The following is an 18583-nucleotide window of genomic DNA, read 5'->3' as shown; positions in this document are numbered from 1 at the left end:
GTGCAATGTAAGGACTAAGGAGAAAGAGTTATGTGTTATATATAAGAACGTTAGTATCTATATTTTTGTTTACTACTATATTACGTAGTAAATTACTACGAGAAGAATTTATTTACATTAGAATCTTTCAAGATTCCAAAAGGGACAAACAATAGAAACGGAGAGATGAGTACGAAAAAAACAATGTGATGCAAATCTGAACAAATTTAATTACGGTTGTCATTAAGCACTTTAATAAGAGCAGAACATGCAATTATAAGTTACACATGGATTACATCAGAAATATCTGTTGTGGAAAAAGGACCTCTAAACATCGATTTTCTTTTATGCACTGGAGACAGCAAGACAGGAATTCCTAATAGCATTACACATACAATCCCCGGGGAGACAGGAGTTCCTAATATCATTACACGTAGTATGAAGGCTCTAAGCATATATGTGAACTTGCTGAACTGTAGGTCAGATGTTATCACACACCTGCAAGATAAGGGAGTTAATACTCTCGTTGGAATGTCTCCATCCCCGGGGAGACTAGGACCCCTTCTATTCATCAGCCAAGGCCAACTCCAACGCATAATCATCCCTTTCCTGCACATGATTCACAAGGAGCATTATTGAGCTGTAGAAAGTTGAGGTCACTACCACCATTATGGCTTTACACCTCTCCCCCACCACACCCCCAAGTATACGACAATGTAATAATGGATTATACTCAGTATTTGACAACTTACAATTGGACCACGGGCAAAATATCTCCCAAACTGAAGCCAATATACCTGCAATTATGATATATATTTCAGTCAAATCTGTCTCTGTAATTACCAAGGCTTCAGCAATAAACAAGCATGAAGCCTAGAGCTACCAATACAAAATATAACACCCCTGTTAATACTTGGTTTACATATAATGATATAAAATTATACAAGTGGGTGAGGAATGTGGAAGTAAATTGGATAGTCAAATCAAAGAATAAAGGACGATCACAAGAAAGAAACGGAAGGACAGAGAATGGAAATTATAGTCTTCCTGAATTATTGCCCCTTACCTCATCCTCGTCCTGTGTTTCTACTTCAAGATCGGATGATGGGAAGCCCACACACAGTAGTGCATAGCCCTGAGACAAAAGGAGGAAAATATGAAAGAACCAAAAGCAAATCATTCTTTCGGCTCAATGACTATGAGTAACAACACACAAGTTACTGTAGGGTTTGTCATATAATTCCAACATACCCTCATAAATTCAATCAGGAAGTTAAGGAGTTAAGCTTGGAGCTTCAAATACTTAGTTATATCTAGACTGGTCTAAGCTAAAAAAGGAATATACTAGCTGAATTCATTGTGCCAAAAATATTCAGAATATGGTTACTAGCTGAATTCATTGTGCCAAAAAAGTATCAACCCTGCTTCTCACAAAGCCATCACTCCCATCAGAATATGATTGAAAGCAATTATTCAGAAATTGATTGGGATTCTTTCATGTAGTAATTTCATGGCTTAGTCAAAGGATCATATCTTCACCCTCAAACTTATACCCTGACAATGATTTTACGGCTTTGCCAGATATATAACACCTATATATAAGTTTTTCACGTTTTAAATTTCCACTTATTAGAAAGCCTACAGCTTGCCATGGGTTCACTGTATTCAGTCCAGCGATGTTGACGTGAAAATCCACGCAGACAGATGTAAAAGTGCACAGCAATAAACTTGTTTTAGCTTGACATACTACCTGAGATTTTAATTCAGCAGATATTCCAAGTGCCTCAGGTTGACGAAGTTGTCCAGATTTGACACGGACAGCACAGCTAGTACAACAACCTGCAACAGAAGTATTTAATAAATGTGCTTGTCAGTAGCAAGGGCTACAATAACTGAGATAATGACGGACAAGTGCGTATAAACTGAAAACCCCTTCTACTATAATCTAATCCTATAAAAAAGAATAAGAAAGGCTTCTCGTATAAGATCAAACTATAATAAGGCACCTCAAGTAGTTGCACCCTGTTTCATTTATAGTCTTCAGCCAGTCTTATACAGGTCTGTTAGGTCACACATTATTCCATACCTCATTAAAATATCACCTCGATCTTACGGTTCACTAGTTTTATTCAAGGCTTGCTAAAAAAGAATATGTTGGGTACAATGACCAAGACAGTCCTCCCTCCATCTTTAATCACCAATTCACTTAATTAGTTTTTGGTTTTTCTTCTTTTTATGTTTTGCCTATTTAAATATCAATGATTACATGTTTTCAATTTAAATTACAAATGTGACATTACTTGTTAGTCATGAATACGGGTGGCAACAACTATCAAATTCTTAACATATATGTGCTTAACCTTAAAAGATACTATGTACTTAATAAGGAAAGGATAGATGTCAATTAAATTGTAGGTTTTGCAAAGCAATCAAGAATGTAAAATGAGACCAGCAACTTAAACTTAGGGAAGCATTCACATAGCCTAGTTCATTGATTAAGTAGTATCAACTACATAAACTTCTAATAGATGGATCTTATCATGCATAGAAGAATACAAGGAAAGTTGCATTTTGACTCCTTGCTTTTACAGAATCCCTATTAGTCTGCAATCCAACGCAGCACACACATTTTTTATGCTATAGCATGGTTTTTCATCAAAAATTACATTGCCACAATGGAGGTTGCCCATCCAGTGAAGATTAGTAATGCACAAATAGTAATGAAGTATGATCTTGAAATGAGTAAAGCTTATATATTTGATGAATTATTTACCATAAAATCTCCAAGACAAACACTTTATTACTTGCATTTGGTATGGAACAAACCTATGATTATAAAGCCTTATTTACCAGCTTTGTCAAATGCTTAACTAGCTTCAATGTCCAATCAACTGGACAAGACAATTCCCACAAGTGTGATGAAAGTGTCAATTTATTGGCGACGGATCTCAGGAAGTTACTTTTTTTCTCTCCTGAGGTCTCTACTGAAACGACACGTAATTCATTACTTCATCGGTTCATACAACCAAAGCAAAATTTAACAGCTGCTTATGTCAAAGACAATTAATCCCAGTATGACATACACATAAACAAAATTACAGCACGTAGGCAACTTATGTTTACTTTAGGCCGAATGTTCTAATAGCTTCTTATACTTCCTCCGTTTCTTTATAGTTGCAACACTTCCTTAAAGTGAAAATGTCACAATAGTTGCATTACACCATAAAAGGAAAGTTTTTATAGTGAAAATTGTACTATTACTTTCAATTAAAGCACATAGTCCACTTGATTATACTCCTAACAACCTTTTAACCCCATTTTAATTGTTTTACTAAATACCGTGATAAAGTGTGTGTTGCAACTATAAAGAAACAAGTAGTTCACACTCATTTCCATATAATCACATGAAAGCTCCTAATTTTATTTTATTTTTTTGACGGAATGAAAGATCCTAATTATAAACAATACTGTATAATTTTTTAATTTATTCAAATTCGTGAAAAATACCCAATATCTGTAACATTTCATGACAATTACTGCATTAATTATTGGTAATTCCTATTAATTCAAGCAATAAAAAAAAATTGACTTAAAAAATGGAGAACATTGATTTGATTGAAAAAGAAAAAAACACAATACCGTGCCTGCAAGCGAAGGGAAGCTTAATATCCTGATCTTCTGCAGTATGCAATATATATTGATCCTGCATAATTAAATTCACAAAATAAAAATAAATCCAATAATCAATTTTTACTTCAATTTTGTTGATTATGGAATTTTAGGTTAGCGAATTACCTCGGGAACTAAGAACTCGTGAGTTAACCCGCGTTGGCGGTCATGGACGGTGATTTTGTGACTCGGAATTGACGTGGAGGTTGAGCTGCTTCCGTTGAGTTGCGGCGGCGCTTGGAGCTCCGACGTCGTAATAAGGCGGCGAAAGCGAGAGAATTGGCGGTGGAAAGCAGGTTTCCGATGAAGTGGGGCCCGGAAACTAGGAAGTAGAGCTTGAAGTTCCATCTTCAAGTGTGTGGGTGAACGATTGCGCTAAGATAACTGTTAACGGATTCTCTATCCTTTTCTTTTTTTATTTTTTATTTTTTTTTTTTTTTGGGTACCAAAAACTTAAAATTAATAGTTGGTTTATTGTATGGGCTGGTGCCCAATCGATCCAAATGTTTGATCAAAATGTTGGATCCAATGAACCAGATTAAACATTTAACCTTCCAAATTTTGAATTGAACTTCCAAATGTGATATCCATCAATCATCAATTACATTATACTAAAGGCGAAACCTAAAGAGACACTTGGCAATATAAAATAAAGAGTTTTCCCTCCAAAATAACTTGCTAAATAAACTTTATTTTTATATTTGTATCTAAATTTTGACTCTTAATTTGTACAAAATCTAAAATAAACTTCTTTAAATATCATATTTCCCATTATAACTTTTTTTTTTTTTGAGAGAAGTATTTCCCATTATAACTATTACATATTTAATTTTTTTCTTTTACATATATTTCATTTTTTTTTTGAAACAATATATTTCATACTTTTTAATACTGAGTTTGAGTTTATTTGATACTTTTTTGGTAAAATTTATTGTCATTATAATTATTTGATAACCGTGCATTGCACGGGGTTTAATCTAGTTACAAATAAGTGAGAATACAATATACATATGCATGACTTGACACTTGAGTAGAGTAGTAAACATTGATACAACTCTAATAAGATTTTATTTTCACCCTATTTTATAATAATAGACACACTTTAAAATCTTTTTCACTATGTTGGCTACTTGTATAGAATTTGAGTAATGTAGAAAAAAATTTAGATAAATATAAACATGAAGTTTGATAAGGAATAATTTAAATTTACTTATTTATAGATGATCAAACTCATGATTTAGGGCATGTTCTGATTGACTAAACTAGCTAAACTGAACTAAACTGAACTGAATATGAGAGAAGGAAATTAAGAACCAAACTGAACTGGACTGAACTTATTGGAGCTGAACTGAATATTTTATGAGAGAATGAAATTAAGAACAGAATAGAATTGAATTGAACTGAACTGAACTAAACTTATTGGAATTGAATTGAACTGAACTGACTTATTGGAACTGAATTGAACTGAACTGAACTTATTGGAACTGAATTGAACTGAACTGGATATTTTATGAGAGAAGGAAATCAAGAACTGAATTGAAAATAATCTGAAGAGAACATACCCTTAATATATGTGTCAAATTTGACTATTTCAATTATTATGAAACCGAGATAAAACAAAAATTTCTTACCGAATATAGTTTGTGACCAAAAAGTTTTAAAAGTGAATCTTAAAAAATTCAATGGAACAAACAAATTAAAATATATCCCAAAATAAACAAATAAAAATGAAAGGAGCAAGAGTCTAACATGTAAAAAGAGATGGCAATATAGTTGCTCATCAATTAGCTAAGCTTCTTCCTTTCAGTGAATAACTTGGGTGAATCATTGTCCTGCGGAAATTTCACCTTATGTATTCTCTGACGCTTTGTCCATTAATTAATTTATACACCGTTTGGTTTCAAAAAAAAAAAAAAAAAAAAAAAAAAAAAAGTCCGAAAAAAAAACATGTGTGTTAAGAGTTAATTAATTTAGTCAAGGTGTGAATGTCCACACTCCAATTTCTTCATTACATTTAATGTAGTAGCCAACCCTAATTGCCACCCTCTAAGGTTATAGCCCACAATGTAATAGTGGTTTTTACTACTATAAATAGCCATGTAATTTCACTTGTATGACACACAAAATATTACCAAGAGTAATACATAAAAGAAGTAATACTTCTCTTATTACCTCCTTCTCATAATCCTCTAATTTCTATATATTTCATAACACGTTATCAGCACCATCTTCAATCAGGTATACTTATACCGATTATCCAATTTTTACAAAGATTCAATTTCCTTCACGAAATATATTTTGAGGAGTATGCTCTATAGTTGCCCATATGGGATCCTCTATACCAGAAACTCACAATATATTTCTCCACAAAATTACTCCACATAATTAGCCATGTTGATTAAAAATGAGGATATCAATACATACCTTATTTATGATATTTAGTTTGGTAACTCTCATGCATGGTTATAGAAAGTAATATATAATTACTTTTGCATGTGGAAATATTTGTTGTATGCATGTTAATAGAGTAAATTTCATGGTCACACAAATCATGTTTATACTTACTTACTTGTGCATAATTACTGAAATGAAAAAAAATGATGCAGCCTTTATATTTATTTAATTTTTAGATTACACACTTTTATGTTTCTTTCAGTTTTCGAACCCTTGACCTCATGAATAGATTAGGGTTCTCGGACCACTACGGCTTGCATCCCAGTGTGATACTTATTTACGTTTGTAAATATTTATAGTTTGATTACGATTATTTTACCAGTCTACTAGAACATTGTATGATATTTTTACAGTAGTGTAAAGCTGAAACGGATAATTTACCCCCCTATAAAAGGCGGATTACACCCCCTTATTTCACCATACAAACCTTATCCCCTCCTTAAACTTTACCCAAATTATCTCCTCTTCTTCCTCCTCCATTTACACCGGTCACACACCATGTTCCCCGTCGACAACCGACAACCACCACACCCCTTTACCTTTGAAGAAGATTTAAGGAAATTAAAACTATATTTAGTTTTAATTATGGCCCTAGTAGTTTTATTAATGGCAATGATGATTTTCATCATTTTACATAAGTAGCGCTCGGTTTTTCGACAAAGGGAATTCATGCATGTAATCTCCGTAGTACTTCAAGTTTTTTTGTCTTCTAGGTAGATTATAAGTGCATTTTGTTATAATAAATGTTTCTTTTGTCTTATCATTAATGTATGTCATTAATATTATTATTATTATTATTATTATTATTATTATTATTATTATTATTGTTGTTGTTGTCGTTGTCGGTGATGTAGTAATAGTAGTAGTATTTATTGTTATTGTTATTATTATCATTGTTATTGTTATTATTGTTGTTGTCGTTACTAACGTAATTATCATGTTTAATTTTAGCTTAACTTTATGTACATCATAATAATAACCCAAGGGGGAGAAGCAAATATGTTTTAAATGGATTATTATTATGATTACAAATTGATTACTTTAATTATCACTTGCTTAATTGGCTTAATAATAATTACCTATTTGATTGTAGTTAAAATGGGAGACTTGATGAAAAGACAATTTGACGTATTAGACTTGTCTGGACATAATTATCTTGAATGGACAGTTGATGCCCAAATGAATTTGAAGGCTCAGGGATTGGAACATACAATCAAAGAAATTACCATCCCAGGAAACGAAAAAGATGCCCCTGCTCAAGTTAAAGTTCCAACTGATCAAGAGAAAGCAAAAGCTATAGTTCTCTTAAGGCATCATTTACATAACAGTTTGAAAACTGAGTATTTAATGGTGGAAAATCCCAGAGAACTATGGGATAGCTTGAAAGGAAGATATGACCACCATAAAAGGGTACTCCTTCCTTCAGCACAATTTGAGTGGACAAACCTGAGATTTCAGGACTTTAAATCTGTCAGTGATTATAATTCATCATTATATAAAATCGTATCAATATTGAGATATTGTGATCAACCAGTCACTGAAGTACAAATGATAGAGAAAACACTCTCTACATTCCATGCTAACAACATTGTATTGCAACAGCAATACCGTGAAAGAGGCTTTGCAAAATATTCTGAGCTTATTTCTACATTATTGGTTGCTGAAAAGAATAATGATCTTCTGTTGAAGAATCACAACCTAAGACCAACTGGGTCTCAAGCATTCAATGAAACAAATGCTGTAGAAAGCTCAAATCCACCCGAGACAAATGTTGCTCATAGAGGTGGACGTGGAAAATATAATAACCGTGGCAGAGGTCGTGGAAATTTCCGCGGACGTGGCCGTGGACGTGGTTATGGCCGTGGTAGAGGCCAATTTCCCCCTAGAAACAACACTCAAAGGGGGCATCAACAAGGAAACAAAAATCAAGCCACCACAAAAGGAAAAGACACATGTTATAGATGTGGCATGACTGGACATTGGGGACGTACTTGTCGTACGGCCAAACATCTGGTAGAACTATACCAGGCTTCCATTAAAGGGAAAGAAAAACATGCCGAAACAAATTATGTTAATGAAGAAAATGTCCCTGGAATTAGCCTTGATGTGTCTGATTTCCACATAGACAATGGTGAAGCTAGTGGTGAATTTATCTTTGGAGAGAATAATCATGTTTAGATAATTCATCAATTACTATGATATGTATTATGTTTTCATTATGTACTTTTCTTGTATGTTTTTTTTTCATGTTCAAGTTATGTACTCTTAATTATTCATTATTAATAAAGTACGTCCAGTTTAATTATCTTAAACTAATCTTATACTTATTATTTTATGAAGATATGGATCTGCCCGAAGTTGGTTCCAAATTTCAATGCCTTTTGGACAGTGGAACAACACACACTATTCTGAAGGATAGAAAATATTTTTTAAAGTTAAAATTATTTCAAGCAAATGTTAATACCATTTCTGGGTCAGCCAAGCTAATAGAAGGTTCTGGAAAAGCTTGCATAATACTCCCAAATGGAACAAAATTAATCATTATTGACGCTTTATATTCGAGTAAATCTCGAAGAAATCTTATAAGTTTTAAAGATGTGCGTCAAAATGGTTTTCATTTAGAAACAATGATAGTGGATCAAAAAGAATATTTATGCCTCACGGCAGAAAAACATGGCAAGAAACATGTGTATGAGAAATTGCCAGCATATTCTTCAGGGTTATATCATATAGATATACGACCAGTTGAAATAAATTTGATATCTAACCAGAAGTTAGATAATAAGAATCTGCTAAATTTATGGCATGATCGTTTGGGTCATCCTGGTACAGGAATGATGCACAAGATTATAGCAAATTCAGTAGGACATTCAATTAGGAATGTTAAAATCCCTCGATCAGATGAATTAACATGCTCTGCATGTTCACTTGGCAAATTAATAATAAGACCATCTATGAACAAAATTGCTACTGAATCTCCAACATTTTTAGAGAGGATTCAAGGAGACATTTGTGGACCAATTAATCCTGCATGTGGACCATTCCGATATTTTATGGTATTAATTGATGCCTCAACTCGATGGTCACATGTAAGTCTCTTATCCAGTAGAAATGTTGCTTTTGCAAAACTCCTTGCTCAAATTATTAAACTAAGAGCACAATTTCCAGACCATACAATAAAAAGAATAAGGCTTGACAATGCTGGGGAATTTACATCCCAAACATTTAATGATTATTGTATGTCGATTGGAATTGTTGTAGAACATCCAGTAGCTCATGTTCATACACAAAATGGACTTGCTGAGTCATTAATTAAGAGACTACAATTGATTGCAAGGCCATTATTGATGAGATCAAAATTGCCTTCATCTGCTTGGGGTCATGCCATAATATATGCGGCAACTCTAATTAGGTTGAGACCAACTGCTTATCATAAGTTCTCACCACTACAATTAGTTTTTGGTCGAGAACCTAATGTCTCACATCTAAAAATTTTTGGTTGTGCGGTGTATGTTCCTATTGCTCCACCCCAACGAACAAAGATGGGTCCACAAAGAAGGCTGGGAATTTATGTTGGGTTTGAATCACCCTCCATAATTAAATATCTTGAACCAATGACCGGTGATTTATTTACGGCCAGATTTGCCGACTGTCATTTCAATGAGACAGTATTCCCAGCCTTAGGGGGAGAGAAAGTGGACCCACGAAAGAAAGAAATAGAAATCATTTGGAATGCAACACAATTGTCAATGTTTGATCCACGAACAAATATGTGTGAACAAGAAGTTCAGAAAATTGTTCATTTACAAAGCATTGCAAATCAGCTGCCTGATGCATTTATAGATGCAAAGAAAGTGACAAAATCACATATACCAGCTGAAAATGCCCCTGCACGAATTGAAATTCCTTCTGGTGATAAGATCATTGAAAATGAATCTCTAGCACGCCGAAAGCGTGGAAGACCACTTGGTTCAAAAGACTCTAAACCAAGAAAATTAAAAAGACCTGATGAGATCGACAATATTCCCCTTACAGAAGGTCAAGAAAGACAAAGTACAGATAAGAATAGAGAAAAAGATGATAATCCGAAAGGGGATGAACAAGATGACCATAACATCGATAACAATGAAACTTCAATAAATTTTGTTTCTACCAGGAATTATTGGAATAGAAATGATGTTATCGTAAATGAAATATTTGCATATTCCATTGCAATTGAAATGGCATCTGACGAAAATGATAGTGAACCAAGAACAGTGGAAGAATGTCGTTGCAGGCATGATTGGCCAAAATGGAAAGAGGCAATGCAGACAGAGTTAAAGTCACTCGAAAAACGAGAAGTGTTTGGAAAAATAACCCTTACACCAGAAGGTGTAAAGCCAGTTGGATACAAGTGGGTATTTGTGAGAAAACGAAATGAGAAAAATGAAATTGTTAGATACAAGGCAAGACTTGTAGCCCAAGGTTTTTCTCAAATTCCAGGGATTGATTATGAGGAGACATATTCTCCCGTAGTTGATGCAACTACGTTAAGATTTCTGGTAAGCTTGACAGTCTCAGAAGGACTAAAGATGCGATTAATGGATGTAGTAACCGCATATTTATATGGGTCACTCGATACAGATATTTATATGAAAGTCCCAGATGGACTAAAATTACCAGTAAACCACAAGCCTAGACATTTACTTTCCATAAAATTAAAAAGGTCACTTTATGGATTAAAACAGTCTGGGAGGATGTGGTATAATCGTCTTAGTGAATACCTTATGAAAGAAGGGTTCAAGAATAATCAAATCAGTCCTTGTGTTTTCATTAAGAGATCACAATCAGGGTTTGCAATTGTTGCAGTTTATGTTGATGACTTGAATATCATTGGAACCCCAAATGAACTTGAAATAACTGCAAAATACTTGATGAAAGAATTTGAGATGAAAGACCTTGGACAAACTAAATTTTGCCTTGGATTGCAAATTGAGCACTTAAATAATGGTATTTTCGTCCATCAGTCCAACTACACCGAAAGAGTGTTAAAACGTTTTTTCATGGACAAAGCGACCCCAACAAACACCCCGATGATTGTTCGGTCTTTGACTATGAAATATGATCCATTTAGACCTCGAGAGGAAAACGAGGATGTCCTTGGTCCTGAAGTACCATATCTAAGTGCAATTGGGGCTCTAATGTATCTAGCTAACAATACTAGACCAGACATAGCTTTTTCTGTGAATTTGTTAGCCAGGTTTAGCAACGCACCAACGAAGAGACACTGGAAAGGAGTAAGACACTTACTACGATATCTACGAGGAACAAAAGATCTTGGTTTGTTTTATCAATCAAGGCAAGATGCCACCCTCATCGGATATGCAGATGCTGGATATCTATCAGACCCACAAAACGCCAAGTCACAAACTGGATATCTGTTCACCTATGGTGGAACTGCAATTTCTTGGAAATCAACAAAGCAAACCTTAACTGCGACATCATCAAATCATGCTGAGTTGATTGCCCTTTATGAAGCAGGACGTGAGTGTGTATGGCTAAGGTCAATGATCGGCAATATCCAAGAAGAATGTGGGATGAAAGAAGTAACTGAAAGTCCAACCATCATTTATGAAGATAATACTGCATGTATCGCACAAGTAACTGAAGGATATATTAAAGGTGATAGGACTAAACATATATCCCCAAAACTGTTCTTTACACACGATTTGCAGAAGGAAGGGAAGATAAATGTCCAACAGATCCAATCATCTGATAATCTTGCAGACTTGTTTACAAAGTCCCTACCTTCGAAGAGTGTTGAGCGGTTGGTCCACAAGATTGGGATGCGTCGTCTTCATAAACTATGTTAAAATCAGGGGGAGCATTATATGCACTGCACTCTTTTTCCCTTCGATCAGGTTTTTATCCCAATGGGTTTTTCCTGACAAGGTTTTTAATGAGGCAGTACACTAAAGCATATAGTAATATATTGTTGTACTCTTTTCCCTTAGCTATGGCTTTTATCCTAAAGGGTTTTACCTAGCAAGGTTTTAACGAGGCAACATACATCCTATTCTGTATGGACATTCAAGGGGGAGTGTTAAGAGTTAATTAACTTAGTCAAGGTGTGAATGTCCACACTCCAATTTCTTCATTACATTTAATGTAGTAGCCAACCCTAATTGCCACCCTCTAAGGTTATAGCCCACAATGTAATAGTGGTTTTTACTACTATAAATAGCCATGTAATTTCACTTGTATGACACACAAAATATTACCAAGAGTAATACATAAAAGAAGTAATACTTCTCTTATTACCTCCTTCTCATAATCCTCTAATTTCTATATATTTCATAACAATGTGGATGTTTTGTTGCCCATAACCAAAAAGAAAAACAATAAAGAAGTGAGAACTCTAAAAATAGTGTAATTCCCTCCTCCCCTCATTCCTCTTACGCCTCTCACAAACTCAGGCCATCTGCCATTTCTCTCTCTTTTCCGGCGAGGTTAACCTTCCAAGCCGCCGTCATCGCCGCCGCAGTACTGAAGGTTAACGGCGCAGTCGAAGATGAAGATAGAAGAGGTACAATCCACTACTAAGAAGCAGCGAATTGCCACTCACACCCACATTAAAGGCCTTGGCCTCGATGTATGTATTCTCTCTCTTCCCTAACCTTTTACAATCAACTTTTAATGCTTTATTTTTCCTTTTTTTTTTCTTCATTGTTCTTCCAATTTTTGAATTAGGGCGGGGTTTTTAGGGTTTAGGGTTTTAGCTCTTCAAATTTTGGTATACGCAAATTCTTGTACCAGTCATTTTGACCATTGAAGTATTGAACCACGTTTTAGTTACACCAACAAACATTTGAATTAGCAAAATTAGGGAAAAGTTTACAAATTTGCTGTCTTTGAAAACAGGGAAGGGGGGGGGGGGGGGGGGGGTAATGTGTAAATTAAGAAATTTGGGCTTAATGGCTTATTCCAAAGTTTGCTTGAGCATCTGTTAGTTCATTATCAATTGCGCTTTCTTTACGAGCTTATACGATTGTGCGTTCGGCCATGAGTGTTGTGCTTTTAGTGTTGGGATTCTAATATGATGTTAATTGAGTAATGGGTGTTTAACATTTTATGTATAGCCCAATGGGAATGCAGTTCCACTGGCTGCTGGCTTTGTGGGTCAGGCACAGGCAAGAGAAGCAGGGGGGCTTGTGGTTGATATGATACGACAAAAGAAAATGGCTGGTCGAGCTTTGCTTTTTGCTGGCCCTCCGGGCACTGGGAAAACTGCGTTGGCCCTTGGTATATCTCAGGAACTTGGGAGCAAGGTAATTTCATATATTGCTGAGTTCAGTCTAATCGGTGTTTTGAATTTAATTCATTTTTAAGATGGACATAGATGCGTAATTGCTAAATATTGGCCTAGCTAAGCATAAAAAATTTTATCGATTGGTTTTATCTGACTTACAGGTTCCATTCTGCCCTATGGTTGGGTCAGAAGTTTACTCATCAGAAGTGAAGAAGACTGAGGTTCTGATGGAGAACTTTAGGAGAGCCATTGGTTTACGTATCAAGGAAAACAAGGAGGTCTATGAAGGAGAAGTGAGTCTTTATTTGTTTGTGTAGCTGTTTTTTGGTTCAACTTTAAGCTTCTATCATGTTGATCTTGTGGTTGTATCCACTGTGTTCGCATTCGTTCATAAATATCTATCGTAGTTCAGACATGAATGCTCAATTTCTTGAGAGATATATTATTTGTTTGAGATTCTTACACTACACATCACCTACTTACATTTTAGGTGACTGAACTCTCCCCGGAAGAAACTGAAAGTGTGACTGGTGGCTATGGTAAGAGCATCAGTCATGTAATCATTGGGCTGAAAACTGTAAAAGGAACCAAGCAATTGAAGCTGGATCCAACTATCTACGATGCTTTGATAAAGGAAAAGGTATAACCACACTCTTGTTCATGGATATTCTGCCATATCTAGTCTATGTGGTCATATTGTGTGTTCTTTTGTATACGCCCTTTCTCCATTAACCTCAATCACAAAGGATAATCTTTTTAGCTCTTTAATTATAAGAAGGGAAGGAGGTTGAGAAGATGCAGAGTATTGTTCAACTGGTTTAAGCAAAACTACACTGCTTGTCTTTAATTAATACACACTCCAAGATCTCTTATTTCTGTTTGTGGATGCAGGTGGCTGTCGGAGATGTTATCTATATTGAAGCAAACAGTGGGGCAGTTAAGAGGGTGGGGAGAAGTGATGCTTTTGCCACAGAATTTGACCTTGAGGCCGAGGAGTATGTCCCACTTCCTAAAGGAGAAGTTCACAAAAAAAAGGAGATTGTGCAGGTTTGTGATGCGATTGTTGCTTCTGCTTCTTCTGTTTATACCTTGTATTCTTGTGTTGTAACCCACTAACCCGTAAGTTATATGATGCGATGGCAAAGCAAACTAGATCTGTAATAACTGAATTGAAATGTGTCCTTACTGTTGTTGTGAAACTGGGACCTATTTAACTTTCCTGGTTCATTGGCATACATAACAAGTTAACAACTAAATCAACACATTGTGCATAACTGTAATGCGGTTTTTGTGTAGATCAAATGTGTTGAGGCTACAGTAACGTTTAAAGGCCTTGTCAATTTTTTTTTACATTTTGGATCTTTGTTAAAAACAATTATATAGATTCTGCTTCAGTGTTTCAAGGCTTCTCCTCTAAGAATGGTTACTTCCTAGAATTGATTTAAGGTAGGAGATGTCTTCATTGAGACAGATTTTGATGTCTGCCTGGCTAGGAGAAATATTTTGTCCCCTCCCACACCCCCCCCCCCCCTCCCCAACAACACCCCCAAACAAAAACAAAAAAAAAAAAAAAAAAAAAAAAAAAAAAAAATTAGGAATATATCTAATTCATCAAGGAAGCAAGTCTCATATGGGGATCATTAAATGAAGTTGAATTACGGCTCTAAGCGCCACTTGTGCCATCACCCCCAACTGAAATATGTATAAAATTCTGGGTGTCACAGCGAATGGGAAACCGTAAGTAATAGAAAAGACCAAAGGGTAGTAGCAAATAATAATGGAGATGATAGTTGACCCTGGTACTTCTGTGAGATAGAGAGACATGAAATGAGAGTCTGAGAGACTGTGATCAGAGGGAGATGATAGTTGACCCTGGCACTTCTGAGAGATAGAGAGACATGAAGTGAGAGTCTGAGAGACTGTGATCAGAGAGAAAGGGCACAACTGAGGGTGGGTGAAGGAGACTAGGAGAGTGTCAACACAGTGAAAGCAAAAATGCAAAAAAGAACATAAATGAAACGTTGGTGAAGGACCACTTCTATCCCTTTGGATAGAGAGAAGAATACATGAGAATTAAAAAAAAAAAACAGGAATTATATTTTTTTGACCTATATATTACTACGATAAAAAGAGAAGTGCTGCAAGAGGACTAGGTATTCTCGCAGGGAAGCATGAAGAAACTAATTTAAAATAGCCCAGTTTGTTCGAAGTCCCCAATTAATTATTTAATCTTCCAGCTAATGTTTAATCATTTGACTAGGCTGTTTGTTGTTATTATTGCTGTAAAAGTAAGTAATGATGACCATACTACGATAGTAATATTAGTGAACTCTTCTGTCCTATATAAAATGTCAAACTTTCCTTTTTGGGATGTTCCAAAATAGTAGTTCAAATTTCATCTCTATGCAATATATTTTATTTCATAGAGTGAAAGATGCCCGCAATATCCTAATAGACTTTACCCAAGATTCTTTTGGTTTGCATACTGTAAAATTCAGTAAAAGTAACGGCAAAACTCTTGAGGCCTCAGGGCTGGTTGTTTCCTGGTGACGTTTTTCTTAATTTTGTTTCCTTGTCAGGATGTTACCCTACATGATCTAGATGCAGCAAATGCTAGACCACAAGGTGGACAAGACATATTATCTCTGATGGGCCAGATGATGAAGCCTAGGAAAACAGAAATCACAGATAAGCTACGTCAAGAAATTAATAAGGTACTAGCTTGTATATGCTTATATTCATTGGTTTCCTCCCTTATTTTGTTAAAGTTTGATGACACTTCAATTGTCTATATTTTGATGCTTTGAATCATCTCTCTAAAAGGTGATTATTATGTTTGTAGTGGTCATGTATTCATATACTTGTAATTCTGCGTGATAATAATGTTATTTTATTTTTATATTTTTCTTAGTGCTTCTAGATTCTACAGCATAAGTCCTTATAAATTTTAATATATAGCTGAACTTTTAAACCTACATTTTTGCACCGAAGACTTAATTTCTTAGTTCTTCCTTGACAGGTAGTTAATCGATATATTGATGAAGGTATTGCGGAGCTTGTACCTGGAGTGTTATTTATTGACGAGGTGCTTATTTTGAAATATTTTTTTATTGCTTAGTTTGTTCAGAATTCAATTGTATCCCATGATTTTGACAGAGACCTTGACAGGTACACATGCTGGATATCGAGTGCTTTTCATATTTGAATCGGGCATTGGAAAGCTCGCTATCCCCAATAGTGATCTTTGCAACAAATAGAGGAGTATGTGATGTGAGGTATAGATCTTCATGTACAGATACCTGGGAAAATCTGAAAAACTGAAAAAAAATTTGCATCATCTGTGAAGATTGAGGATTTTTAACATTTGTGTTACGCTATCATATTGTCAAAGAACATAGGCTGTCAATTTTCCAGGGCTCCCCTGAATGAGTCCATAGTTTGATATGCTTTTGCCTTCAATGTAGACACACATGCTGCCCATATGATAATTCAGACATGTATCTAATAGAGTGAATTGCTCATGTTGTTGGTAAAAGAGAATTTAAATGCTGTAACTTTCCATATCTTTCTAATCTTGCAAGAAATGATGGGATATACATGTTCCTGGTTAGCTATTTTGTCCCCAAACTATTGTCTAAGTTAGGAGAGTAAATAATTTAGCTGTCATTAGTACTAGTTTAGTATTATGTTGACCACTTGATACTATCATTCGGGAAACTCTTTTTTTTTTTTTTTTTGGGTGTCAGAAGTTGTTAACATTGACAAGTTTGTGCACTGCCTAAAGATATTTTGGAAACATCTGTTCTATCACAAGGTTGTCATGCGCTCATGCCTTATTTGCTTCTTGTGCTGCTTCCTACTGTCTTAAGAAATTTAGTGAAGAGCTTTGTAACAAAGTTTAAGCAATTGTTTTTTGTGTTGTTTTTGTATTTGACATTGGGTTTTTTTTAACAGAGGAACAACAATGAAGAGTCCTCATGGAATACCTGTAGACTTGTTAGACCGGCTGTTGATAATACGAACAGAAACTTATGGTCCTGCTGAGATGATCCAGGTCCTGTATCTTCATCATTACTTATTTCTAGTATCCCATCAAGTTTTACATCCTCTGATTTTGTGTTCTGTTCCTGGTGTTTCTATTTACCAGATTTTAGCAATCCGTGCTCAAGTGGAGGAACTGGTTGTAGAAGAAGAAGGTCTTGCTTACTTGGGTGAGATAGGGCAGCGAGCATCTTTGAGGTTTGCCTTTCTACTCCTTTTATACAAGTATATACTTTTATTTCAACTCTCATGTCCCAAATGTGACCAACTCTGTCATGTGGTTCCACAGACATGCAGTTCAGCTGTTATCACCTGCAAGTGTGATTGCCCGGATGAATGGGCGAGAAAATATATGCAAGGTATACCAGCTTTCCGATACCTTTATATTTCAAGTAGCTTTTTATAAACGTCCTGGTTACACATACTTACACTTCTATTTGTGCAACTATTAGGCGGATATTGAGGAAGGTGATTCACTGTATCTGGATGCCAAGTCTTCAGCAAAACTTCTGCAGGAGCAACAAGACAGATATATTTCATGACGCGTTTAAAGTCATTAGATTTCTGTAGTTTAGCTCTGGAATGTATATTTCAGATCGGGATGGTGGGTGACTTGTTGAATGATTAATTACTTACTTTGGTGTGTAAATTATATGCACTGCGAGTCACTTGGAGCAGTACCGCAGTTTTTGCCTAGTAGGAGCTGTTACTTAGGGCATGTTGCATCATGTATCAAAATCAACAATCTCATGCCATTGATGGTTAAACAGTGCATATAATCATGGGTTTTCATAAATTGATTCCGGACTTTTTAAACTGTTTGTACTGAAATTGATACTGAGAGTTTTTTGTGCATACATATAAGGGCGGAAAAAACTATTGATACTAAGGTGTAATTTATTCACCTCATTTTCACTTATCTTGTTAAAACCCATACAATCCTATTAAACCGCCTTTCAAAGATTAAAGATATGTAGTTAAACTTTCATCTAAATAGCCACGTGATAAAAACTTATCAAATGATAGATGATTGAACACCACCTATATAGCCTGCATGTCTAACACATGGCATGAACCGCACAAATTTCTTCTTCTATAAAAAGTATATTAGTGTCCCTTAGATTGTCTTCAGTTGGTAGTTATCTCGTTTAT

The 18583-nt window shown here is 35.2% G+C and overlaps 2 protein-coding genes across 2 annotated transcripts; one reads left to right on the top strand and one right to left on the bottom strand.

Moving 5' to 3' along the window:
- Nucleotides 1-197: 197 nt before the first annotated feature.
- LOC145598440 (ferredoxin C 2, chloroplastic-like) lies at nt 198-4091 on the bottom strand. The gene is made up of 6 exons (XM_081654790.1): nt 3775-4091; nt 3619-3682; nt 1730-1818; nt 1046-1114; nt 732-776; nt 198-588 (listed from the first exon to the last, which is right to left on the bottom strand). The coding sequence occupies exons 1-6, from the start codon at nt 3994-3996 to the stop codon at nt 544-546; spliced, it is 534 nt and encodes a 177-aa protein (XP_081510916.1). The 5' UTR covers nt 3997-4091; the 3' UTR covers nt 198-543.
- Nucleotides 4092-12496: 8405 nt separating this feature from the next.
- LOC145597847 (ruvB-like protein 1) lies at nt 12497-18227 on the top strand. The gene is made up of 12 exons (XM_081654103.1): nt 12497-12733; nt 13221-13409; nt 13552-13683; nt 13881-14030; nt 14282-14437; nt 15970-16104; nt 16410-16475; nt 16559-16665; nt 17345-17444; nt 17538-17629; nt 17721-17790; nt 17884-18227. Exons 1-12 carry the CDS (start codon nt 12653-12655, stop codon nt 17971-17973), a joined length of 1368 nt encoding a protein of 455 aa, XP_081510229.1. The 5' UTR covers nt 12497-12652; the 3' UTR covers nt 17974-18227.
- Nucleotides 18228-18583: the final 356 nt, after the last annotated feature.

Source organism: Chenopodium album, chromosome 20, assembly GCF_948465745.1.
Source record: "Chenopodium album chromosome 20, dcCheAlbu1.1, whole genome shotgun sequence".
NCBI classification, from domain to species: domain Eukaryota; kingdom Viridiplantae; phylum Streptophyta; class Magnoliopsida; order Caryophyllales; family Amaranthaceae; genus Chenopodium; species Chenopodium album.
The sequence above is the reverse complement of the archived record's forward strand: the minus strand, read 5'-3'. Positions and strand labels throughout refer to the sequence as shown.

Bases quoted from the DNA above. Each gene is read 5' to 3' on its own strand.
- LOC145597847 (XM_081654103.1), top strand. From the start codon at position 12,653: ATGAAGATAGAAGAGGTACAATCCACTACTAAGAAGCAGCGAATTGCC. The intron at 14,031-14,281 runs GTATAACCACAC...TTGTGGATGCAG, and splicing joins ATGCTTTGATAAAGGAAAAG to GTGGCTGTCGGAGATGTTAT. The intron at 14,438-15,969 runs GTTTGTGATGCG...TTTCCTTGTCAG, and splicing joins AAAAAAAGGAGATTGTGCAG to GATGTTACCCTACATGATCT.
- LOC145598440 (XM_081654790.1), bottom strand. From the start codon at position 3,996: ATGGAACTTCAAGCTCTACTTCCTAGTTTCCGGGCCCCACTTCATCGG. The intron at 1,115-1,729 runs GTAGTATGTCAA...CTTTTGTCTCAG, and splicing joins CTGCTGAATTAAAATCTCAG to GGCTATGCACTACTGTGTGT. The intron at 777-1,045 runs GTAAGGGGCAAT...TCATAATTGCAG, and splicing joins AAACACAGGACGAGGATGAG to GTATATTGGCTTCAGTTTGG.